This window comes from Topomyia yanbarensis, chromosome 2 (assembly GCF_030247195.1).
Source record: "Topomyia yanbarensis strain Yona2022 chromosome 2, ASM3024719v1, whole genome shotgun sequence".
NCBI lineage: Eukaryota > Metazoa > Arthropoda > Insecta > Diptera > Culicidae > Topomyia > Topomyia yanbarensis.
Genome location: NC_080671.1, coordinates 315541580 through 315568824, shown reverse-complemented (window position 1 = coordinate 315568824; position 27245 = coordinate 315541580). Strand labels below are relative to the sequence as shown.

The 27245-nt window shown below is 37.3% G+C and overlaps 1 protein-coding gene across 5 annotated transcripts in view; it reads right to left on the bottom strand.

Annotated features, from left to right (window-relative positions):
* Positions 1-27245, bottom strand: part of LOC131683652 (MICAL-like protein 1) — a 62960-nt gene that overhangs the window by 20375 nt on the left and 15340 nt on the right. For 4 of the 5 annotated variants that reach the window (XM_058965808.1, XM_058965806.1, XM_058965807.1 and 1 more), the window contains exon 3: positions 3648-3809. In XM_058965808.1, coding sequence (XP_058821791.1) covers positions 3648-3799 — 152 coding nt within the window. In that variant the 5' untranslated portion in view covers positions 3800-3809. Of the gene's footprint in view, positions 1-3647; positions 3810-27245 lie in introns of those variants that run through there. The other variant, XM_058965810.1, reaches the window with a different exon arrangement.

The following is a 27245-nucleotide window of genomic DNA, read 5'->3' as shown; positions in this document are numbered from 1 at the left end:
ATGTGGGCGTAAAAATCATCAGGATATGACGTAGTATCCTTAGTGGTTCACCTATCTCCGTGGTTCATCTATCCCACTCTCCTCATATTTCTCCCTAATAGGTTAATTTTTTTGGTGAAATCCAGTTTTTCTCCATTAAGGAGAAAATTGTGTAAAGCCACTTTTATGCGTAAAGGGAACAGAACCTAAACCTATAACTAAATTGTGGAGAATAATTGGGGAGAAATATAGCATAATGCCTATTACATTGGCTTGTGAAGCCGAACCAAGATAGATTTCACTAATTCTCATCCGCTTAATCAAATCGCCGCGTCAAATTTTCTTTCGCGCAGTTGTAGTTCAGTGGATGCAGACCACCAAGCAGCGGGACGAAATCAGAAGCCCGAAGTGATCAAGGCACGTGTAATCGACCTTTACGGATTTGAATTTGGAGAAATTATTCATCTAGGGCCAATATATAAAAACCTAAATTTTTGTGCCAATTTTGAACCATCCCTCGGTCTATAGGAGCACCCCCCGTTTTGACAAATTGCCAACACCCTTGATTTTCTTTTGATTATATCTACGGTTCTATTAACTCTAGAATCAAACCTCAAGATGGTTTTTGAAGAAAATTATTCAAGAAGTCTAGAAAAGGTATTATTTTTTGGCGGCAGTGCTGCCAACTATGCGGTTTTTTCAGTTAAATATATAAAGTTAATTTTTCTCTCAGTACATATCGTTTAGTTTTGAAAATTCTAATGCCATCGTCTTCTTCAGACATTTTTACATAAAAAACACTTATTACCGCAATATAATTTGAGCCCATCCTAAGATACTCTGTTCTGAAGCAAAAAAATCGCAATTTCCCATACAAAATCGCACGCGCACTACAATATAAAACAAACTTGAGTATTCTGAGTTCACACATAATGTATCGTGAAGTAGACGAGAAAAGATGAAAAACTACGTTTGTGGTTTGCTTCTAGCAGAGCAGGGTCGGTTTTTATGACCGTTTGTAGATTTCCTCAAATTTGGCGAATAAAAATTTAATTTTATGTGAGAAACTGCAAGTTTTTCCCTTCTAAACGGCGTATCTCAAGATGCGCTCCAATTATATTGAGATAATAAGTGTTTTTATGTAAAAAGGAACACGATGGCATAAAAATTTGCTAAATTAGAATATATATTGAGAGAAAAATTAACTTTTAATCTTTAAGTGAAAAAATCACATAATTGAGCACTGCCGCCAAAAATTAATATTTTTTCTAGACTCCTTTTTTTCAAAAGCCATCTTGCGGTTTGATTCTACGGTAAATAGAGCTAGATATATAATAAAAAGAAAATCAATGTTTTGACAAATTGTCAAAACGGGGGGTGGGGGTACTTGTACTTGTATTATAAAACAATAATTGTTACTACACCCAAAACGGCGCGCTCAGATCTTCTGTTTTTGGGCGCACGATATCATTCCCAAAAGCAATCCTTTTTTAACATTGAGCTGTTCGCGCACAATTCGAGATGGGCGTAACGCTCACGAAAAAAAAGTCTATGATACACACTCACACACAAATAAACTTTGTTCGGATTTGGTTTCGTATCTCTCTTCTACACCTTACTTTCCCCCCACCCGACCACTACAAGCAATCATATTATCATTGAAGCTGCATTGCATTTTGTTTTGTTTCATTCTTTTCTCCACTGCTATAAATATACAAATAGTAACTTTTCGTATCGGAAAAAAATCACAAAAAATCTGTGGCTCATAGTAATTTCATTATTGGCTAGTTCGCTAAAATCGATCAATTAGGTTTAACCCCTTAATAAAGGGTTTAACCCCTTCAAATGTTCAAATATTATGGTCAAAAGTTTTTTTTTTTTTGCAAAACCCATCTGTACTTAGTTTTGCAATGCCAAATACTACCAAAAAATTGGATCTTCCGTCTAAATTACGATATCACCTAATTTGGGTGGCCTGCTTGAGAAATTTTGACTCAGCTGCAATTACGAACATCTGAGATTTCAACCCACAAGAACATGTAGCTGGCCATACAAGATACTTTTCAGGAAGTTTTGTGTTGTGTTGTTTTTTTGGATTAGTTGCAGTGTAAAATTTAGGCCTAGACAGGCACATGAACTTTTTGAAGCAACATGTTTCATCGTAAATTTCAAAAGAATCTTATTTAGCGGTAGCTTAGTTGAGCAACTGTAGGATTGTTGATTGAGTTCGGGTTTTAGTGTGAACGACCGGAAGTTTTATTCTATTTTTTTCATGAAACTTCATTGAAACGAGTAGTAGTGTCGATGTATTAATACGTCAATCAAACATTTTTACCCTCATTTTGTAATAAAATAAATAGCAGTGCTTTTAAATCAATGCATGCGTTGAAAACCGCTTGCTTCATCATAGGAACACATGCACTATTACATGTGTTCATCTTTTATAGTTGTAAATCCTACTGATCTCTAATTAGACATGCAAGTATAGGTAAATTTTCTCCACTAGAGAATCATGAGAGCAAAATCGTAGAACTAAATCAATTATCTTTTTTATTTCGACTAATTTACTCACATTTTCTTTTTTCGTCACACTATTTTCTTGCTGGCAGGAGTTGAGCTAAGGCGGCATTACTACAAATCGCTCAAGTCTACCAATATGTCTCCCGGCAGACAGACTTGTCCCTCTTTATCATGAGAACCGATAAAAAACTAAGCGATTCGTAGTACTGCTGCCTAAACTCGACTCCTGCCAGCAGAAGACAAAAGATTATTGCGTAAGATTTTAAGCCTATTTCTAATGACCCTGTCATTTCAAGTTCTCCGATCTGTATATATCCTTGTTCTCATTTGAGTACTATGGCTTTAAACATTCATAAAAAATAAATAAAAAATACATCGCTTATTTCAGTGATTATCTAAACATTTTTTTTATTTTGAATAAAGAGGTTTCTAGGGTCTTTCACCTCTTTTCGGGTTAGAGAAATCTCTTTTGGAAAAATCTCTAACTCTATGTGCGGGGTTAGGACTCGAACCCAGGTGAGCTGCGTACAAGTCAATCGATTTACCAATTACACTACACCCGTGCCCCTTCCAAACATATTGTATAATAGGCAAATAATATTTCATAACATTTGGTATCAAAATTAACTGCAAAACCCACTATTGTAATTACTATTCCACAACTTGCACCCATCCTACACAATCAACTGAACTTGAAGAATGACTTGCTTATGCTTTTGAGTTATTCTGGAAAAATAAACGGAAAATAATATGCACAAAACAAACAAGATACTAAATCTAACATACCGTTCCAAATAAAAAAAATTAATTAAAAATCCTATCTGAAACGAAATTTGAAAGAATTGATTTAAATCATATGCCGAAAACCAGTATTTATAAAGAAAAATAAAATAATTATAAATACAATATTCATTAATGATTAAACTGAATTAATAAAACATAATACTAACTAAATTCTACCGTAATACGAAATTTGACAGCTCTATTATAAAGCATTTTTCGATATAAGTGAATATTAAAAGCGTACAAGCGTCTTAGAGTACTATGTAAATCAAAGCAAAAAGTATGCCAATGTTGCGATTTCAAATTTCAACATGCTCTGATTCAGTACATCAGCAGCATGAAGAAGAAAACATTCGAGTACTTACATCAAATCCGGACGAAAGTTGTGAATGATTGCGCAGAATGCAAGGCCGTCACGCCAGGAGGTGCTCATGTTTGTTATTCGAACATCCTTATATCCCTCGGTGACGCGCCGACACCATAGTTCTAGAGCCTTCGTTCCACGGCGTTCTGACATACTAAGGTATCTGGTGGAAGCAGCAAGAAAATGAAAAGAGATAAAATGAAATACAGTTAGTGATTTCAGATTCAAATGCACCCAGCCGGCCAGCCAGCTCAAGTACAATCAATTTGCATATATAAATACAAGGTCGATCAGACGTAGACTATCGCATAAATCGCGGGAATGGTCTGCTCATACAGGCTTTATATGGACTGCTGTGTAATGATTCAAGGGAATTTACATTTCTTTCAAAGTTTTGCTACTAGTTTAGGAAACTGCCATTGCAAAAAAAATGTTGGTCCATCAGAAGATTTATAAAGTTAAATCTGGCAAGTATGTGTTGCCTGTCTTTAGTGTCGGCCACATTACCTACATCGCTCAATAAAATAGTTGAATTTATTTTCATCCTACTCTACGATTCACATTGATCCAAGCCACCAAAAAGTAACGTAATCTGATGTGTTAACTACCTCTCACAAGTTTCCCTTTTGATGCAATAATTAATAATTCAAATAATTCAATTATAACGTGCTAGGTCATGACTAGTTCATTCATATTTATACTTGCCGTTTCAAACGATTACTAATTAGGTGAAATTTTATGTCCACATTTTTGACAATGGCAGTGTAGTCGGTAATCGACTACATTTTCTGACTACTATGGTTATGCAGTAAGTGTAAAGCAAGGACATAGCGTTAGCGTGCAAAACAAAAAAATATCAAAAAGCAAAAGCAATTTACACAACGTTCCGTTCCGAAACAGATGTATTTAGAAATTTGAAGCATTGCATTCCCATCAAAGTGGAGCGAAAGTATGAAACGCTTCCTCGTAACTAGGTCCAATCGACCCAGGGCCGTCTTCAGATTAATCGGAGCCAACTGCATGAAAAAGGAAAATAATATTTAACGAAGATATATCAAAATTACACCGCTAACTGAAACTGTCCCTGACATCCCTGAGTCAGTTCCAACGGAATCCAATCAGACTATAATTTAATTTTACGGATAATACTTACAACAGCATGTGCTCAAATGTAAGGTAATATTTTTATAAATTCGATTATAGAAATTTTAGCCCTAGGGTTACTCGATTCTTTTTTGGGTTAGAAATGTTTTTAGCATTAATAATAATAATAATAATAAAACAGGTATAAACTGCTGTAGAGTAGGAAGATCTTTAGATTTCCATCACTATAGGTGGCATTGTGAACGTCCAGGTACCGTCGAAAAGCGGAAGATGATTTTGATAGATCTTAAGGTTGAACAGAGAATGACCACAAATCGAAAACGAAAAAAATAATTTTTTCCGCACCGTGGGTTTGATCTTCATAAAAATCAATCATCAGTACTGTAACAACATTCTACATAAGCTGATTGATTTTTATGAAGATCTAACACACGGTGTGGAAAAAACTGCTTTTTTCGTTTTAGATTTTTGCCCATTCTCTGTCCAACCATAAAAAGATATTATCGAAAGTGGCAAACGGCGTAACACACTATATGCGGTTGTGCGAGCTCGAACTCAGGTGAGCTGCGCACAGTGTAATGGACTTACCAACTGCGATATTTCCTTGCCCATATGCTATAATCTGAGGTTCATAGTTGTGGGACGTTGTTTGAGGCTGAAGAGTGCCTCCGTCAATAATAAGGAATGATAGAGTAAGGTGGGTTAAACGTCAACACTACAATGTCGACAATTTATTCAATAATTCAATATAGATGACGACTACGTGATTTAAAAAAGTTACATTAATTCGTACAATGTTGTTCTCAATTTCCTAGTGTTCCTGATATGATGAAGCTGGAAAAAGTCAATTACCAGCTTTATAAAAAAGCCACATTAAACTACATGAATATTGCATCCATTGAAATCATTCGATATTATGTCGAATGTAAGTGCGCGATTCGAGGTTCATTCATTTTGGATATTCGCATATTCGTTGCAGGAATAGAACAATACTTTAAAATAGTGTCACTTCATGCACAAATTTTTGCTGAGATTGATTTTTGTTATATATTCAAGGCACAAATCCCCGACTACATACGGGGAACGTGCCATTTAAGCCAATATATTCTATATATTCTAACTGAAGTTTTGTACTTTCTTTTATAGTGAACGGTTCTGAGATGTTAAGATAGCAAACAAGTACATTATAGGTAATACATATTAGTATTTTCATATACAACGAATTAGTATCTCAAAGACGGCGCTGGTAGTTATGCGGCAAGTCTAGAGTTTTGATGGTGGAGTCGCCTCTCTGGTGTCGGTGAAAGAGACCGAAGGAAAAACAAGTTAAATAATAATAATAATAATAATAATAATAACAATAATAATAATAATAATAATAATAATAATAATAATAATAATAATAATAATAATAATAATAATAATAATAATAATAATAATAATAATAATAATAATAATAATAATAATAATAATAATAATAATAATAATAATAATAATAATAATAATAATAATAATAATAATAATAATAATAATAATAATAATAATAATAATAATAATAATAATAATAATAATAATAATAATAATAATAATAATAATAAACCTTTCAAAAGTACAAATGTTCAATATTTTCATTGTTATGTAAACAAATAAACATAGCGACACATCGAAATCACTCGAACCTATTAACATAAGCAACACAATTCATTTCAATAATTCACTACCACGACTTTTAGGAGTTCATTCATATTCAGCCTCAAAGATAAATTTACAGAAATGCAAACATCTACCAATGAAGCTCATCAAAGACGAAAAGCAAACTTAGACTGCAATATTATACAAACTTAAACATAAATGAATACAAATTTAAGTTAAAAGTCTTCTTTTCAATACCCATCATGTAAAACAGTCGAAATAGGAAACACAACAAATGCACGCTGCCGTGAGGCACAAATCCTCGACTACCTTCGGGATACGTTCCATTTGAGCCAGTATATTCTGATTCCTGATTCTGACGGCCTAAAATATTTTGATAAGCCCGAGTGTCGTACAAAAATAACATTATTGGTACTGTACCAGACTACGATGGCGTTGTGGAAAATGCCTAAACTGGCCGCGAAAGTATCGTGAGACCTCAAGAAGTCCAGGAGTCATTTTTAGAGGTTTCCATGTAGATTTGTTCATTCAAAATCCCTGATGTGATGAAGAAATGAAAATTTGCCTCATGCGTGGATCGCTTGCCAAACAAGGATTGTGTACCGAATATCGACATCTTTTTCTTCCGCTTTCTGTGCAGCTTCCTTGTGCAAATTTTGCCACCTTGCTGGTTGCCGCTCCTGCTTGGTGCCTTTCGAACTTTCTATACGTGTTGGAGAAAACATTTTATTGTTTTTGCTCAAAAAGAATTGAAACTGCAATCGACGTTTGAATTGGTCCAATACCATCCTGGTCATACAAAGCCTCGTTTCCTACCACTACCATCACTCCGCTTCATTGTTTGATGCTCTTAAAACGTCACATGGACTAAGGTGTAATGTGCGAATACGAGCAACTGATCCATTATTACCCACACGCTAAAGAGTTATAAACAATTGAGCGCTACTATTGTTTGGAACATAGCCTTCATAATGATTCTATATTCATCCTAAGTTGGGGGCCCCTAAAATCCTGGGACCTGGTCCAGTGTGCCCATGCATAAAGACGGTACTGGTTGTTGCTTATTAATAGCATGGGAAATAGACTGCTGAGAAAAAAAAACGATTTTTTTGAAAATACAATCGGCCTACCGCTAGTCGATTCCTAGTCCCACCAGAAGTGCCTGTTACAAATTTGAAACGTATCGGACAAGCCTACCTATGGGACCAACGCGCCAGAAGTTTACATGCGATTTTTTCGAATATTTACATGAAGAAAACCCACAAGTTTGTATCCGAACAAACTAAAAAGGGCCATAATACCCCATGCTCATGGTGTTTCAAACGGATTCAACCCGTGAAAACACCATCAACACAGCTCGGTAGATCCCAGATAGAGACCATATTGTTGTATATTTGAGGGTTATTAAGACCATATCATGGTGTTTTGATGGTTGTGCAATATGACACGGATCATATTTATGGACTTTTCAAGGGTCTGCACAGTGGGGAAAAAGTATCAAAAACGCGACTTTATTCAATAGCGTGATAGAAAGCTAAGTGCGGTTATCGAAAATGAGCACTCCTTATGTAAAAATGACTGGGGAATCGATTGCATGCATGTAAAATGACCGCAAAATACGCTATCATGCATGTAATACCATAATTCTACTTTTTGCTTGTGCTTGTCTTAATTACTGCCTATTTAACTAGTGTCTCTTATGCAAAAAATGCCAAATATTCTATATAGATAGGAGGGTGCAGACAACATGTTAATCCGTTTTACCCCAATTCTCCCCAAATGTTGGGATAATTCTTATATATAGAAAAGTTCAGGGAATCGGTTGAAGATAAAGAAAACGACCTGTTTACCCCAGTTATCAGAACTCAAGTTTGAATTTAATGTTTACTCCACATTCAAAAAAAAGGCTGAGTGCAGCATACCAAAAGTATATTTCGTATTTATGAAAACCAGAGAAATTGATTACAGATAGAAATTGAGTACAGATTACAGAATGATCGTACGAAACGTGTGAACCCGTTTTATCCTAATTCTTCTCATTCGTGTTCGTCAGCTGCATTTAGCATGTTTCCGAGAAGCACAGCCTGGTTTAACTCTCTACTTGAGTAATGGGATGAATTGGGGTAAAACGGGTACACGTTCTAGTTACCTTTAATTGATATTAAATATCTAAATTACCTGGATGATAAAAAAATAGTTTTTATCAGCCGGGTAATCATGTTTTGTGCGGTCATTCCAAGTATGCTCAATCGATTCGCTGAACTGTTTTACATAAAAAATCTACTTTGGTGAGCCGCTTTTAGCCTCTTTCTGAAATGATGATGAGTAAGGTATAATTTTACACATACATTATGTGAAGAATTGGGGTAAAACGGGTATACAAGTTTCGTGCGGTCATTCTAACTATCTCTAATCAATTCCTCAATTTTTTTACATAAGATCTACTACTTTTCATCGGCCACATTCAGCCTCTTTCCGAGAATTTCAGACAGGTTTTACTTACCACTTGAGTTATGGGAGGAATTGGGGGTAAAGCGGGTACACAAGTTTTGTCACGTCTTTCTATCTTCTTTAGACTAATTAACATACAAAATTACTTCTGATCAGATTGATTTCCTGTTTTATTTAATATAAAAAAAATACTTCTGATCAGCCGGGTAAAACGTGTACACACGTTTCGTGCGTTCATTCTAACAATCATCAATCGATTCTTCAGATTTTGTTGCATGAGAAATACTACTTTTGTTCAACCTCTTTCAGAAATGTAGAACCAGGTTTAGCTTTATATTTCAGTTATGAAAGGAATTGGGGTAAAACGGGTACAGGCATTTCGGGCGGTCATTCTAACTATCTTCATTCGATTCCCCGGAATTTTTTCATAAGAATTGCTACTTTTCATCAGCCGCATTCAGTCTATTTCCGAGAAGCATAATCAGGTTTTACATCACACTTGAGATATTGGACTATCTTCAACCGATTTCCGCGATTTTTTTGCATAAGAAATACTAATTTTGATCAGCCGCTTCATTCTGAAATGTAGATTCAGGTTTAACTTTATATTTGAGGAATTGGAAGCAATTGGGGTAAAACGGATACACACGTTTTGGATGGTCAGTCTACCTATATTCAAACGTTAACCTGGACTTTTATACACAAAAATTACTACTTTTGAAAAGCGGTATATAACTTTCTACCGAAATATATAGCCTGGATTAACTTCAAGCTATAGTTGTTCAACGTTACGCGAGATTATTCTAATTATATTCAACTGATTCTCTGAACTTTTCTACATAAGAAATGCTAATTTTGGTCTACCATATTCAACTTTTGTCCGAGTTATATATTCAGTCCAATCAAAAATGGAAATTGAGACAAACGGGCATGATAGCGTACCGTGCGGTCGTTGTAAATCAATTTTTTAGACCATTTTACATAAAAACAGCTTTCCTGGTAGAGTTCATCCAGCCTCTTAAAAAACGCGTTCTGTGTCCATTTTTCCCATTGTGGGCTGTGTGGAGTTTGAACCCATGTTAATTTGCATGCGTTATATCGTCTAACTGTCAGCAAGTTGGTGTCAGTTACTGACGAGTGGAATACGAAACAATAAAAACCCAACTGTTCAATAAAATTGTCTTTCCTATTCTCGCTTGCAGTAATGCATACAATGGCACCTAGTGGTGAAAATGTGAGCCAGTGACTTTTCTTCACATAAATTGTCGAGAAAGCCCATACAAACTTCAAACATGTTGGTACGGTAACTAGATTAGCCCAATTTAATTTGGAGCAGACACTCCTGGTGGAGCTATAAATCGACTCAGGAGTGAAAATTTGCACACGATGGCACAATCTAACTTAAAAAATTGATGTTTTCGACTTTGTCTCATCAGTAACTAATAGACTATCTTGGCCATCAACTAGGCACTAAATCTAAAAATGTCACACAACTGTCTAATATAAATATTTAAAACGAATCTCACAAATCTTTCTGTCTTTGCGATTTTTTTTATTCGGTCGTTCATTTATGATTGTTTTAAGAGTATGTATGGTCTGATAATGAGAATTTTCTGGAGCCGCTTGTCGACTGAACATAAAATAAACAGCTACTAAGTTGGTGTGTTCTTTTGTAGGTAATGCGCTAGCAAGAACCCAAAAAAGGCTTAACTTTTGCAACATACATTATCATAACCCAACCAATCACAAAGCTGCTTTTATTTTCTAATAAAATAATATTTTGCGATATTAATTTTGATTGCACATCCTAAATTCAGAATTACATACAATCTTTGTTTAACTATCTTCGAGCGAAATGTACATAAATTAATATGACACTAATTACTAATTCTCAAAAATTAAAATGTAAGTTCACTTCAAAGTCCATAGTTTATGTATTTACCCGTAGGATTCAGCATTGCGTTCAGTCGTGAGATAGATGGGGTGGTATATGAATATACAGATCATCAATCCACCTAGTAGCAATAAAATAGATTTCTAATATAATTCATATTCAAATTATACTCGTGGCATCAGCGAGAGCATCTGTATTTTTGAATCTAAAAGTTCTACAAAAATTTGACTTCTTTTGCAAGTTTTTATTTGTACTGATTATGGCGTAAGCATTACCAGTTGCATTATTTATAATAAGGATGTAAGGAATCAAAATATCGGCCTATATACAAAAATAATGTTACAGTTCTAACAATCATTTACCATTCCTCACACGTCCACCCCACTCTCTTCCTTCGTGTTCGTGGTAACTGTCACGACATACATCTATCCTGCAATTTATCTATCTTACCTTTGCCTTTGAGTTACGATGATGGGATCAAGTCTCCTCAATCTCTGTAACTATAATTAAGGAAATTCTTGGGAACCTCAAACTGAGTATTATGGAGTTTCTATTGAATTTTGAATGAAACATTTCTTTAAATATATCATTTGAAAACTAATAATACCTGTTTTGGGATGACGTTATTGAAAAAAGCATATTCTATGTATTGGAACGAATGAATCAAAGCCCAAAAATATCCATAAATTAGATCTGGGAAAAAGTCACCCAAAGACCCTCTATGCTCTCGATAAGAGATGCAAATATAATAAATCCTAACTTATAGCGAAGGTTTCAGTTGCCAATATTTGCTTTATGCTGAAAACGCTTCAATTGAAGTTTCAATGCCAAAATTAATAGAAAGGCGTTGCATAATCCAGTACGCCGCTAAGAAAAGAGAAACAAAAAGATGAAAGCTACAAAAGAATGGGAACACTAGTAAGTGCAATGTATATTAATTAGCCATTTTCCAAATATTGAGATTTTCACACATTTCAACACTTTCCCAAACTTTGGTTCTCAAATTCGTACAATTCGTGTTATTCATTTGCTTTATCTAAATCTTTTTTTTTAATTTCATTCTATATACAAAATTATTGTATTTCATAGATTTTAATCATTTAGTTTATTTTATCCATTTTAAATATTTGACTAATTTTAAGTATATGATCATTTCATTGGAATCATTTTTTTTGTTCAGCATTCTTTTAATTTATTTTGTATATTTAAGCTGATTTTATATATTTTATTCGTTTCATTCTTTGGATTTATTCAGATCAGTTTATTCATTTCACGCATTTTATTCGTATCATTCATTTAACTTATTTTATTAAATTTTTTCATGTTATGCGTTTTATTAATTTTTCCAATTCATACATTTTATCAACTTTCTTCGTTTTAAAAATCTGACTAATTTTTACGGTGATATATACTATTAATTTCATCCAGAATATCAATTAGACACAATTTAATTTACGCTATTTTTTATAACTTTTTCAATATCGTTTAATTTTTCATTTTAATCATTTTATTCCGTTTATTTTTTATTCATTAGTTAAATTTTTTTCATTTTGCTTATTTTATTATTTCTATTCGTTTGATTGATTCTATTGACCCCTGTATGCCCATGATGTTGTTAAACAACGTTTTCAAACAGCTTAAACTTTGGGATTAGACCAAATTTTCCTTACAAAAACAAGTAAGGCTAATCTTTTTTCTTTCTTTTTTATTTCGACTAATATGTAGTCGTGGAGTATACACATCGGAAAACTAGAAATGGCAGGGACATAAGACACAGGCCAGCATAAGCTCGATCCTGCCAACAGAAGACAAAAGACTAGCCTGTAGGATTTTAAGCCTGTTTCTAATACAATATTCAGTAGTAAAAATTACCAGCTAAAATCAATACTTGGATCCACAAAGGATCCGATAGAAACACTGAGAAAATCGGGGATATACAAAATATCATGCTCACATTGTGATAAAGTTTATATTGGACAAACCAGGAGAACATTAGAAATTCGATTCAAAGAGCATATTGCGGAAATAGCAAAAGCTTCTAGAGAATCTGCTAAAGATTTACCATTCCACTTCAAATCCAAGGTAGCGGAACACGCTTTTTCAGAAAAACATAACTTAACTATAGAAGATATTAAAATTCAGCGTCAAGTCTCTAATCCTTGGAAATTAGACGTAGCTGAAAGCCTGGAAATTTTCAAACATTCGTCTCCTTTCTTATTAAATCGAGACCAAGGTAACGGATATTCATTGCTCTTCGAAATTTTACCTACATGCAAAAAACGGTCAGCTTCATGCACCTAGGTACCCACCGACCACAGCCTACCCGCTTCCCTAGATAAAACGACTTTACAATCCCGTAATTTCCTATAGACTGATACAAACACTGAAGAAGATTACAAGTAGTAATCGAAATACCGGTATCTGTTAAATAGTGAAGTGCAAGTGCATCTAACTATAAAAATTTCTAATGTCCCTGTCACTTCTAGTCTTTCGATCTGTATAGTTCACATCGTGGCTCTCACTTGAGTACTATGGCTTTAAAATTTTTATAACTTTCCCTACCCAGTAATCTCTAGCTAATTGAATATCGTTAAAAAGTAAGGCTAATTACTGTGGTTTTTACTTTTCATTTGAGCACTAACATCTACAGAAATCATCCGTAGAACGGTTTTGGAACACTATATCGTCGCCGTTGTGTTATCTTATGACAAGCGGAATTTAGTACATTTCGAGACAAAACGATTTTTGAAGTTTGAGAGTTAATATCTTGAAACTTATAAATGGAATAAACAATTCAGAGAAAACAATTTATGCTTCTATCTATTCTGTATTAATTTCTCAAATATTACGAAGATCGGTTGAGACGGCTCCGGTGGTTGTGTGGTAAACGTGACCGCCATTCATTCCGGTTGGCCTGGGTTCAATTCCAGCCGAGGTCGTTGAGATTTTTCTGAGGTGAAAGATCTGTGATCACGTCTTCCTTCGGAAGGGAAGTAAAGCCGTTGGTCCCCGGTCCATGAGTTGGGTAATCTAGTCCATATAGTAGAGTCACCTCTCTGGCGTCGGTAAAGAAGAAGTAGAATCCAACTTCTATACTTACTAACAAATTCCTCCTCCCGTGATACTTGTGGAGTACGCAGTAGTATAGTAAAAGCAAGTATCGGACTAACGTCCCTTTCCTTCCGCGATCTACGTTCGGGCCTGGCCGGCGCCGGTATTGATCAATAAACACTTTAGGATTACCAGGAGTTACACATTGAAAGATGTTTCGCTACTCCCAGGCATAATTATCTACTGATTCCCTGTGCAACTTCAGCTAGTCCAGATCGATAACGGAGTAGCAGCCAGGGGTGGTCGCACAAGCTCAAGCTCAAATATTACGAAGATCGGTTGACTATGTTGCGAGTTTTTGCCATAAAAGTAAACAAAAGTCTCACTCACACGTGTCATAGGTGTGTATTGATGATAAAATTTGTATGATGTGTCATAATCGTGCATGGAAAATTTTCTATAGAAAAGATTATTATTTATTCATTTTTTTCATATCTTTGAGTTCATTTGGTCTATAAACAATCGGTGAGATGCATTTTGAAGGAAATGAGTCCGATAATCTAGGAAAAAGTTATTTTTGGTTACGTGCTATACTCCCAGTTCAAAACATAAACGGCAGTTTTCTCATAATTCCTGTATTTTGGTTGTGGAAATGATTATGCCATTGTGTTTCTTAGATAGTTTTACACATAAAAACATCTTATACATCAACATAATTTGAGCCAATTCCCAGACAAAGTCATCAAATTAAAAATTTCTCAGCGCGTTTCTCGCTATATCTCAGTAACCAAGCAAAATCTTAAAATTCTGAAAACGAAACTTTTTAGGGATTTTTTAAACAAGTGATGCGGCATATCTAACTCCGTTTACCCCAAAATGGCATTTGTCATAAGATAGCACAACAGCGACGATATACGCTTGAAAAAAGTGGGGCATGAAAGAGTTAATTACAGCTATACTATTCATTTTGTTTGCTTTACAAAACCATTATTTTAATTTATTTATTTGTGTTTTATTGCTATTATTCATTTTGTTGATTTTATTCATTTCATTTATTGTATTCATTTCATTTATTTCATTAATATTATTTTCTTATTTTTTCCAGTTCATATATTTTATTCAGTTTCTCCGTTTCATTATTTTAATAATTCTCTCCAGTCATTATTTTTATTAATTTCATCCAATTTGTTAATATGAAACAATTTAATTTTTTCTAATAATTTCAAAACTATTTTTAATGTTTTCCAATTTTTGTTTGAACTGAATTAATTTTATTTAATTATTTTATTGAATTGATTTATATTAATCATTCTTGCCTTGCACGCAGCTCATCTGGGTTCAATCCCCAACCCCGCACGTAGGGTTAGAGATTTTTCTAAAGAGATTTCTCTAACCCGACAAAGAGGCGAATGACCCCTTCATTTGAAAACCTCTATAATCAAAATTAAAAAAAATAATTCTACTCATTTCATGAATTTGGCAAAAAAAATTTGTTTTAATTTTTTAATTTTCGTTTGTGTTATTCGGGTAGACTTTTACATTCACAAAAAAATTGCCGGAAATACCACCCTACTAAATTATCTACTTTTGAGATGTAGCATGATATGGTATGTGCAGAATTGTTCTAAGCTCAGTAGAGCCAAATAGTGAGGGTATCACGAACTTATCTGTCACCATCGAGCCACTTTGCTATAAATAAATTTTAGATAAAACAAGATTATATTGTGTTGAATGTTTGCATCAATCGTCGGCTGGTGTGCATGCCAGTGTTACGAAATTTCAAAATCAGTTACCTATTTCTGCTTGCATTTACCGAAACCGACATTCAGATTCAGATTCCGTACCTGAAGGCGCTGCGTCGGGAGAACGAACTGCGATGGAAACGAACCAAAAATTTCATTCATCGCAGCGGGCATGAATTGAATTTCGTTTTCTTTCAAGTTCATGCAGCGATGTCAATGTTTTTAAGCTCTGGTGCATGCACGGTGCAGTATACCTTGACTTCTTGGATAATTTTGCGGAGACACCAGCTACCAAATCAATTAAAGTCTCGCATGTTCAACATATTTAACAATAGCCGCAATTTACAATGAACGGTCAATTTTTCAAGTTATATGATTCGAAATATTTTAAATATTTGTAAAATCTCAGAACTCAAATTTCCTAAGAGTACTTCCGTTTGTGACAATTTTGCAGGAAAAATACTTCTAAATTCATAAGAATACTACTCTACCTAATGTGGGGCCACTGAAACCCCAAGGCAACAATTTGTCTTAGTCCAATGGGCCCATACATAAATACGGCACTGGCCAAACAAACTAGTCATTAGTCATTTAAATCTTACGCACCGTTTACCGTGGGCAGTAAACATGTTGTTAGTAAATGATTATGTACCATGATAACGCAAATGCGTTTTAAACTTGGATTCATGCTTTTCCAGCGCGATTGGCAAAGCCTCAATCAATGCAACTCATAAAAGGTTCGTCTACATGTACGGCGAAACAGCATACTATACAGGGCACCTTAATGTCGAAACTCTCACCTATTCCACTTAATCGTCTTTCCCTACAATGTGAATTTTGCAGTGTTATAAAAATGAATACCATAGAAAAAATATAAAAGTAATCCACTGAATAACCATTGTAAAACATCAAAACAGAAATATAAAACTGTTATTCACATTATCTCCACTATCACAATGTTTTGCCAAGTAAAAGGACAACCTGTTCAAAATTGAATCGTGATTTCGACTTAGCGTATAACTGCACAACTTAACGGAAATAAACTCGAATAGCAGCGCTCTTTTGAAGATCCTTATTATACTCTAGCTAATAACTTAAAAACCAGCCTTCAAATCAATTACTTATTAGGTTAAGTTCCGCTTTAGGTTGCGCTAATGAAAAATGGCGAGAGGTCACATCGGCACAACAATTACCATCTTTTCCAATACCTGCTACTTGGACGGACAACACATACCAAACGTATCAAATCGTGAAAGTTCACTGTTGGTGCGGGGTGGGCGGTTGTCCTAACATACACGGCAATATGTGTAGTACACGTACACACAACATTGCGAAGATGATTATTATTAGACGGCCACAGGCCGAGGTGGGCCGAGGTTCGCGGAAAATGATAAAGCATGTAAATATGATTGATAAGAGCGACACCCGTTAGCTGTGTCTTGCGATGATGTGTTCGCATCGCGGTACACCGAGTCGAGTGGTGCCGTCACCTGTGAAGCGCCAGGTTACCACCGGGGTGAGTGATTCAGGCTAATGATAAGATGTATTAAGGGCAATAAACCTGTTGAAGATTCACTTCTTGTAAGAAGTTGGCTGATGGGAATGAAGACGCAAAAAAGGCACAACATTTAACAGTACAACAAGCATGATCGACGTGGATCGCACCACCAGGCCGGAGATAGCGTGAAAAATAGTGAGAAGCAAGACCTCAAACGAGATTCTCATAAATACACGATGAAATATCGAGACGACCGCTGCTGCTGCTGCTGCTGCTGCGAGCTGTACGATGATGGGAGGGAATGAAAAAGTAAAACTTTTGAACACATAAATAAACAAGTGGCAAGCTGTTTTAATGTTCTAGTGGTCAAACAATGACTGGAAGTTATTACAAAAACATCTCCACGGTAAGTAAGTAGAAAGCAAACCGATTCTCGGTTATGAATCAGCTTTTTTCATTTTCCTAGGCAGCGCGAGAAACCAAAATTAATCCAGAGAGTTAGAGCGCTTCATTTTTTTCTAAGATGACTGTCGTACACTTAAAATTCGCTACCTCTTCCTATTCTAATTTTCTTGAGTACACGGGTGTAAATTTAAAACAGCGAGAAAATCGTACATTTTTTTGTTGGCTGCAAAAGCCACGAAACGAAAAGTTACGTTGCAAAAAGCGCATTAAAAGCGACTCTGTGAGCTGCGCCCTGCTGTTGACATTATGGGGATCTTCTCATCAGTGGCTCATAAAAAACTATATCATCAAAGATAATGTACATTTCGTAAACTGTGAAGAATTTCTATTGAATTGTTATTCATTGTGCACAAACGGTGACTGCTCTAGAATTATCAAGTTGTCAACGGGTCATAATGTTGGTATTAAATCGGTTCATAAAGCGATGTAGAAATATAAGGAGGATTTTTCTCGCAGTGAATATGATCATAAATTTGACAACAGAGACGAACAAGGTATCTTTCTAAGATAGCTAAGTTTGAGCTATGGCCATAAAGTTAAGCAGCTCAAAGATGGATGTCGATAGTACAAAGGGACCCATTTACGCTTAGTTACATGTGAGTAACACAATCGCGTTAAAAGCTGTGTTAAATTTTACCGGCGTAAATTAATTAATGGAATTTGCGTTTCGACTTCGTCTCATCAGAATCCGCGACACTAACTTAGTTAACCTTCTGGCAATCGCGCTAGTGCACTGAGTGCACACTTCTTTGAAAATCTAGCGAAATCGTCTGAGGGCACCAGCGGGTGCTCGTTCAGTGAGCCATTTGCGCGACTTCCGAAGGATTTACGGACTAAGACAGCGCCGGATTGACGCTAGCTCCAAAAAAACGGAGATACAATTTGTGTTCTTGAGCAAACCCCTAGTCCTACGTGATTTCCCGTAAGAAAAGAAGTTCTAATTTAAGCTGATGAGAACTAATAAAATTCCCTCGCAAAGATATCAAAGTCACCTGGAGATCACCGGACCAAGTAACAAAAAATCAAATCGACCACGTTCTAATCGACGGTAGATTCTTCTCGGACATCACAAACGTCCGCACTTATCGCAGTGCGAATATAGATTCGGACCACCACCTGGTTGCAGTATGCTTGCGCTCAAAACTTTCGACAGTGCATAGCTCTCGTCGAAGCCGAACGCCGCGGCTAAACATCGAGCGGCTACAAGATGGCAGAGTGGCTCAAGAATACGCGCAGCAGTTGGAAGTAGCACTACCAACGGAAGAGCAGCTAGGCGCAGTTGCCCTTGAAGATGGCTGGAGAGATATCCGATCCGCCATAGGTAGCACAGCAGCCACTGCACTAGGTACGGTGGGCCCGGACCGAAGAAGCGACTGGTACGACGGCGTATGCGAGCAGTTAGTCGAAGAGAAGAATGCAGCATGGGCGAGAATGCTGCAACACCGCACGAGGGCGAACGAGGCGCGATATAAACAGGCACGGAACAGGCAGAACTCGGTTTTCCGGACCAAAAAGCGCGAGCAGGAAGACCGAGATCGCGAAGCGATGGAGCAGCTGTACCGCGCTAAAGACACACGGAAATTCTACGAGAAGTTGAACCGCTCGCGCAGGGGCCACGTACCACAGGCCGACATGTGCAGAGATACAAACGGGAATCTTCTCACGGACCAGTGTGAGGTGATCCAGAGGTGGCGGCAGCACTACGAGGAACACCTGAACGGCGATGCAGCAGACGACGAGGATGGCACGGTAACGCACCTGGGAGCACGCGCGGAAGACATTACACTACCGGCTCCGGATCTCCAAGAAATCCAGGAGGAGATTAGCCGGCTCAAAAATAATAAAGCCGCTGGGGTTGACCAAATACCAAGCGAGCTACTAAAACACGGTGGCGAGCCACTGGCTAAAGCGTTGCACTGGGTGATTACCAAGATTTGGGAGGAGGAGATTTTACCGGAGGAGTGGATGGAAGGTGTCGTGTGTCCTATCTACAAAAAGGGCGACAAGCTGGATTGCTGTAATTACCGAGCAATCACCCTGCTGAACGCCGCCTACAAGGTACTCTCCCAAATACTATGCCGTCGACTATCACCAATTGCAAGAGAGTTCGTGGGGCAGTACCAGGCGGGTTTCATGAGCGAACGATCTACCACGGACCAGGTGTTCGCTCTTCGTCAAGTACTGCAGAAATGCCGCGAGTACAATGTGCCCACACATCATTTGTTCATCGACTTCAAAGCCGCATACGACACTATCGATCGAGATCGGCTATGGCAGATTATGCACGAGTACGGATTCCCGGACAAACTGACGCGATTAGTGAAGGCGACGATGGATCGGGTGATGTGCGCAGTACGTGTCTCAAGGACGCTCTCGAGTCCCTTCGAATCACGCAGAGGGTTACGGCAAGGTGATGGTCTCTCGTGTCTGTTATTCAACATCGCGCTGGAAGGTGTAATAAGAAGAGCAGGGATCGATACGAGTGGTACGATTTTCACAAAGTCCGTTCAGCTACTTGGCTTCGCCGATGACGTTGATATTATTGCACGAAACTTTGAGAAGATGGAGGAAGCCTACATCAGACTGAAAAGAGAAGCCAAGCGCGTCGGACTTGCCATCAACACGTCGAAGACAAAGTACATGATAGGAAGAGGTTCACGAGAAAAAAATGAGAACCGCCCGCTTCGAGTTTGCATCGGTGGCGACGAAATCGAGGTGGTTGAAGAGTTCGTGTACTTGGGCTCACTGGTGACCGCCGACAATGATACCAGCAGAGAGATTCGTAGACGCATCGTGGCAGGAAATCGTGCTTACTTTGGCCTCCGCAAGACACTTCGGTCGAACAGAGTTCGCCGTCGTACGAAGTTGACTATCTACAAGACGCTGATTAGACCGGTAGTTCTCTACGGGCACGAGACCTGGACCATGCTCGTGGAGGACAACGCGTACTTGGTGTCTTCGAACGGAAAGTGCTGCGTACCATCTACGGTGGAGTGCAGATGGAAGACGGCACATGGAGACGGCGAATGAACCATGAGTTGCATCAGCTGTTGGGGGAGCCGCCCATCTGTCATACCGCGAAAATCGGACGACTACGGTGGGCCGGGCACGTAGCCAGAATGTCGGACAATAGCCCGGTGAAAACGGTTCTCAATTGCAATCCGACCGGTACAAGAAGACGTGGCGCGCAGCGAGCACGATGGATCGACCAGGTGGAAGACGATTTGCTGACCCTTCGCAGACTGCGTGGCTGGCGACGCGCGGCCATGGGCCGAGTGGAATGGAGGAATCTTTTGTATACGGCACAGGCCACTTCGGCCTTAATCTGTGTAATAAATAAAAAAAGAACTAATAAAATCGTTTGGTTTGGTTTAGCAGGCCAGTGCAAGATACACTATGCTATATTTCTCCTTAGTGGAGAACAATTTGGTAAAAACAATTTTTTCTCCATTAAGGAGAAAATTGTTTACAACCATCTTTGCGCGTGAGGAGCACAAAACCTATAACTAAATTAGTTATGGAATCGACTTCGTCTCATCAGAATCCGACACTAACATAGTTAATGGACTAAGCTAGCTCCGGATTCTGATATTTTAAACAATCGTGCAATAACCAATAAAAACGTTGCCACGGGTAAACATAGCAAAATGTGATTAAAAAGCGGTTTAACACAGGTGTGAGCTAATTTACTCACAAATTAAATACATTCGTATATTACTAACATCGCTGATAAGAAGAAACGTACATAATACCAATAAAGCTAAAATTCGCGAATTTGTCTTCTCAATCAAATTTCAATTGCTGCTAAAGCACGTATTAGTCATTAAATCATGATATACTTAATGTTGCAACCAGCCGCACCATTTTAGCGTCTTTCTACGGTTTTCAATTAATGTTCATGTAACTTTGAAAACGACGTGGTAGCGAATATACATCGAAAAGCTATCACGAAGAGCGACTAAATGTGATGACTGGTTTAATATAAATGTTAATGCATTGGGATTATAAAATAACGGAAATAACAATGAAAAATAAACAAACTTCGAGGTTTTCAAAGTACGGTAATTAGTTGATGTCAAGTAATATAACGTTTTGCTATGAGAACTTTAATAGTATATTGGTCTGCTAACTAACGACTGATATATTTTACGCCAAATTCAGACCTTTGTTGGTCGTCAAAGCGAATTGGATTTTAAAATGCGAATTTTCATAGTTTCAGTTGTTCCCCTGCTCAGGATGCGATATGTTAGAAACGGATGAGTTAACTTCAATTCTGGCCATAGATCCTCTAGCAATAGGGAATTAGTATTAAACATAGCCGTAATACATTTTATTGTCCGTATAGATACCATTTTTTTCATAAAAAGATTGTTTACAACTTTAATTGGATTCGTAACCGTAGTATTTTATCGACGCATTCTAAAAATTATCGACGTCTATTAACGAGAGGGCAGCAAAAATACTATTATTGAGTTCACCGGTTCACGTTCTTTTGTTATGGGACCTAGTAATCTTGAGTTTATCTTTGCTAATAGGCTTATTATCCTACGTATCTACAAACCGCCGAAAGCATCGTCAATCAAACGCAAACACAAGCATAAAAATAAAAAAAAAATTTCAAACGCAAACTCTCAAGCAGCACACATACGCCGAACTCTGCAGTATTGAACTCAATCCACAACCACTTCACCTACCCAATTTGCAAATCATCCTGTGACACCGGGCACCCGAAAGATTCGCAGACGGTTTAACTGTGTGCGAGTTAATGCCACCGCTACCGAAAATTCATATCATCTATCGCTTATTTTAGCGTCCAGCCATGATGTTGCTCGTTTGGCGTAAGTGCAACAACCGACACCCGGCACCTCTATTTATAACTTTTCGTGTTTGATTGAGCAACTTAGGTGCTTCCTATTGACGGCCCTGCCTGAAATAGCTGCCTCGTTGATTGACATTTTCGCTTTTTTTCGTGACCTTTTCAATTTACCAATTTTGAATAGACTATTTTTATCGCACAGATAAGTTTTTTTTTATGGGAGAGGAACCATTGCGACCAGTATTTAGATCGACAAGCGTCTCTGTGATGAAGCGTTTTTGTAAAATGCCTCTGGAAAAACACGATTTGCGGTGTTAACTGTCATTCAAAACCCACTTTACCATTTTTTTCAAACTTTGCTTGCACATTCTATTTATGAGATATCTAACCCCTACGTTGAGTTTTCGAGATATTTTTTTAATTAAGGAAGTTTTTACTCATTTGAAATGAAAATTGCTATGTTTCACGAAAAATTCCACCATTTTCAAGATTGATTTCTCCCTCGAAATTACAACTATTATTAAATTTAAATTAGGTGTGAGATAATGTAGATAAAGACAAACATGTGTTCATCTTGTTTGTTAGTGATTCATAATCATGGCAAATTCATTCGGTTCTTTTTGGCTCTCGTTGAGTTTATAATAAATTATCACTCCTTCAGTGAATCGCAGCTCTTCGAAAAAGAATCGCGATTCATTCGCTCTTTCTGAAGAGTCGATTCTTTTGATCGATTCGCGATTCATTCGCTCATCTCTTCCACACAGCTGTTTAAATATTTTCTCAACTTGGAAGATGCGAATAATTATAACATTTTCTATATTATCGTATTTTTAAGGTAAAATATGATTATTGTTTGGTGTATTGGTCGTAAATCCAATAAAAAAGTATTGATAATTTCGACTAATTTCAACAGGATAATTTACAATGATCGTTTTACCTTCAAATAGAAAGCTAATATTAGACCAATAATCAAGACCTCCAATATGCACTAACAAACGTAATTATTGAAATCGGTGCACATAAAAATTACTTCTCGAACACATTAGATGTCATTTTTTTTAATTAACTCTAAATTTTAGTATTAAACAAACAAATAACGAACGAATTGATGATTGATTGGCCACAATTTATTGTTTGCGCACGAAAACTGAGAACCGTCACATTTTGTGAGATAAAAAGGAGCTACACCAGCCATATGTAGCGTTGACATTAGTGCTGATTGCTATCTGCTGGTGTCATCATGCTGGCAACCAGTATGCTACCAGCATAATGTAAACGCATGCCATCTGCTGGTGCCAGCTGCTGGCAAGCGTTTACATTAGGTTTTACACCAACCGACATAACCCCACAAAATGAGCCGGATGAACTTTGTTTGACAATTCTCGGTGGTTTGTTTACATGGAAGTTACGTGAGTTCGAATGTAACAGATGAGCACCCGTTGCACGCAACTGGCAAAGTAAACAAACCACCGAGAATTGTCAAACATGTACTTCATTCATCATGAGTTCATTCGTGTCGTCATCTTGTAGAACTCAATTATGCTGGTAGCATGCTGGTTGCCAGCATGCTGGCACCAGCAGATGGCAACCAGCACTAGTGTAATCTGGGCAATAAAAATGATATATCCGCATTTCATAATATTATAAATATTATAAATGAGTCCGATCGCAGTAACCTTTGATGAAAGAAGTGAAAATTTTTCTCCGCTGTCGTTATTTTCGAAACATTTCAAAATGCAAAAAATGTGGTAATTAAGTGAAAGTACTTTTAAAATTTTGTGATTGTCATATATTGAAATACGGAGGAAGATTTTTCTAGAAGATTTGGCTTACTTACTAGTTTAGAAAAGGTGGAAGTGCTACCTAGGAGTCCAAAACTCGGCTCTATTCCAGCGGATTTGGAATGAATTGCATGCGCGAGCAGTTTATCCAGCTCTTAACGAATAAATTCGTTCAGCTATATGAATTTTTTTGTGCATTATTGTTATGGGGATTCTTCGGAAAAACATCTATCAACGTAGGAGCTAGGTATTTTTAATACAGAATGTGTATGAAAAGTTTGAAAGAAATCGGTTAAGTAGGTTTTGAATGGCAGGTAACACCGCTAATCATGTTTTTTCCAGAGACGTTCTACAAAAAAGTTCGTCACCGAGTCGTTTGTCGATATTTTTGCATAGAAAAAATATAGCATGTTATTGAAATGATACACTATATTGTACAAAAGTTTGGATAATCTTGCTTCACGCAAAGTTCTAAAAAAATCGCTAAAAAGTGTTTTGTTTCTTTACGCTGAAACCTTTATCCCCCCCCCCCTTTAGTAGGTATTCAACTAACATTTTCTTCCCTTTGGCGATCGTAAGTAAATGGCCAGGGGTGCAGTGAACTATACTGTTGTATAAAAAGATTTTACTGTATCAGTCACGCATGATGCATGCGGTCGTTTTTGCTATGCTATGCTTTTCATCCTACTGGAGCTGGGTTCTCGGAAGAGAAACACTCACTACAATTGCAAACGAGACGGGAAATGCCACTAGCCAAAACACTGCTTATGACCAATTGCAGACCGCGTTGATCAATTCACTAAATCATCGGGACGTTCCTTTGTTTTCGAAGTTTTGGCGTAGTTGTGCGATGATGATTGCTCTTTCATATACGTCTTTCTGTATCATGGTAAGTGGCTCGAGCATTTGTATGCAGTTGCATGCGTGTATGTAACTTCAGGTGTATAATTTTGATTTTGTAACTATGTGACCATAGGGTATAGACTTCCGGATGTGACCGATACATGATCGCGCGTATACGGACGTGTAGGCTCACTTTGGAGACCGCGTTTGTAAATTTATAAGTGCTAAACCGAGGAGTATCAAGTTTGCGAGATCGCGGGCCAAGATGTGTGTGGATAATCACGAAGGGCTCAAGCGTTTGTATGTTAACGTGTTTGTCGCGTTTGCTAGCACGTATTTTACTTCGCGTGTAACAGTTCGATTGTGTAACCCTGTCACCATTCGCACATTGTGTTCTTGAGCGATCACGCGGACCGTGAACATGATATTTAATTTTCAGGGTGAGGTTCAGATTCTAGAAGAGCTCCCCCATATCACCAGAGTTCCTGGTCATGCCGCCACGGAACGTGTTGTCTAGCGGATATGAGCATTATTTTCTTTATTGTTCCAACTGAATACATGGGAATGGGACTAGGCTGCTAGGACCGAGGGTAGAAACCTTCGGACGTGACAGTTTTTAAAAGCGCTGGACAACTCACTTTAACACCGAAGCGTTATCATGTTTGGGATTGAATATGTAGATGTACAGAAATGTTGTGAAAAATATTAAATTAATCAGCAAATATCACGCCTCACAGTCTGATGAAGTCCTGGCACGTCTTGACCACCTTAGAAACGTCGTCGCTAGTATAGCATGGTCAGAGCAATATTCTAGTTTGCGGTCGAAAGCAAGTAGATAATATCAATATTGTTATGTTTCCACCACCAACGCTGTTGATTTGGCTGCATCTCCCTTTCATCCCAGCGATATCAAGAAAACGATCGAAAAAGACCAAAGCAGGACTGAACTGCAACGAAAATATAAATGTAGTTCAGTGGGCGAATCAATGCGTTTATATTAGAACTTCAAACTTCAGCTCTTAATCCTGGAACATGGCCGCAAGGCATACGCAGTTGATACAATGGAAGCCCTCGATCTCCTCGCCATAGTCGGGCTATTGCTAACAGCGTTCATCAATTATCTCGTTCCTGTATGTGGGATGGGTGAAGGGGTTTTCCAACAAGCCACTAATGGCAAGTATACATCTGCTCAGAACACTTCGCGTGCTGATGTATTTTCCGCTTTCAGATGTTTGCAACTTGTTTCAGCATCTTGCGACCTTATGTTAACCAGCTGCAGCACCTTTTCTCTGGCCAAGAATGTTCCATGTATTCTGGGACGCATCACAGTCGAGAATCAAATCAAGTTAACCAGAGAACAATCGCGGACACTGTACATGAAGATGTTGACGAAATTTGATTGCTTAGTGCAGGATGACGAAATCTACGTCAAGGCAGACTTTAAACAGCTTCATGGACCGGAATATTATACATCGACTGGAAGAGGAAAAGTGGCAGAGATTTTCAAACACATTAAGCTGACGAAATTCGCAAAGAAATATCTCGTGTGGCAGGCCATCTGTTCCTGTGGCTTGAAGAGTAACAGAACACTACACAATAGAAAAATATTGGGCAATCGCCAAGCGGAACCTGAAGCAGGCGCAAAAAACCAGTTGTCAGCGAGATGCAATTCAAAGCAAACCGACGCACAGTGGCCGGAGGCTGGCCAAAACCTCAAAAAATTATTTTTGAAATATTGATATTTTATATTTTTCCTAAATTTCTCATGTATTGAATGATGTATATTCAAAATTTTATGATCATTGGATAAGAACACGATTTTTAACACGAGTTTAAACGTACCAAAGTCCGGATTTTTTAATGATTTTCATTTCCGAAACCACCATTGCTCTATTCACTTCAAACGCATGTTGCTCTTTTGATTTTGGTCCGATTTTAGCACAACTAGTTTCATTGTGTAGAGGAACGAAAGAACTTGGTTAGTGAGTAAAATTCATTTGGTAAATTTGCTTGGAACTATGACTTTTTAGTTTAAATATGTTTAAGGTGGTCAGATCAAAAATACTTTGTTCACTTATGTATTCTGTACAAATTTCAGAATCAGTTCGGAACGGTCACATAGTATACATTCTATGTGAAATTACCTCTACTTTTCGAATATCATGGTCTCGTTCTGCGCCTAGGTGCGCAAAAAGTTTTTAGCAGATCTTGAAGCTTTGTTGCTGATATGGAGACGCATGGTGTTTTGTGTAAAATAGTTAGACAATCTTCAGTAAACCAACACGTTCAACAATGGTTTTT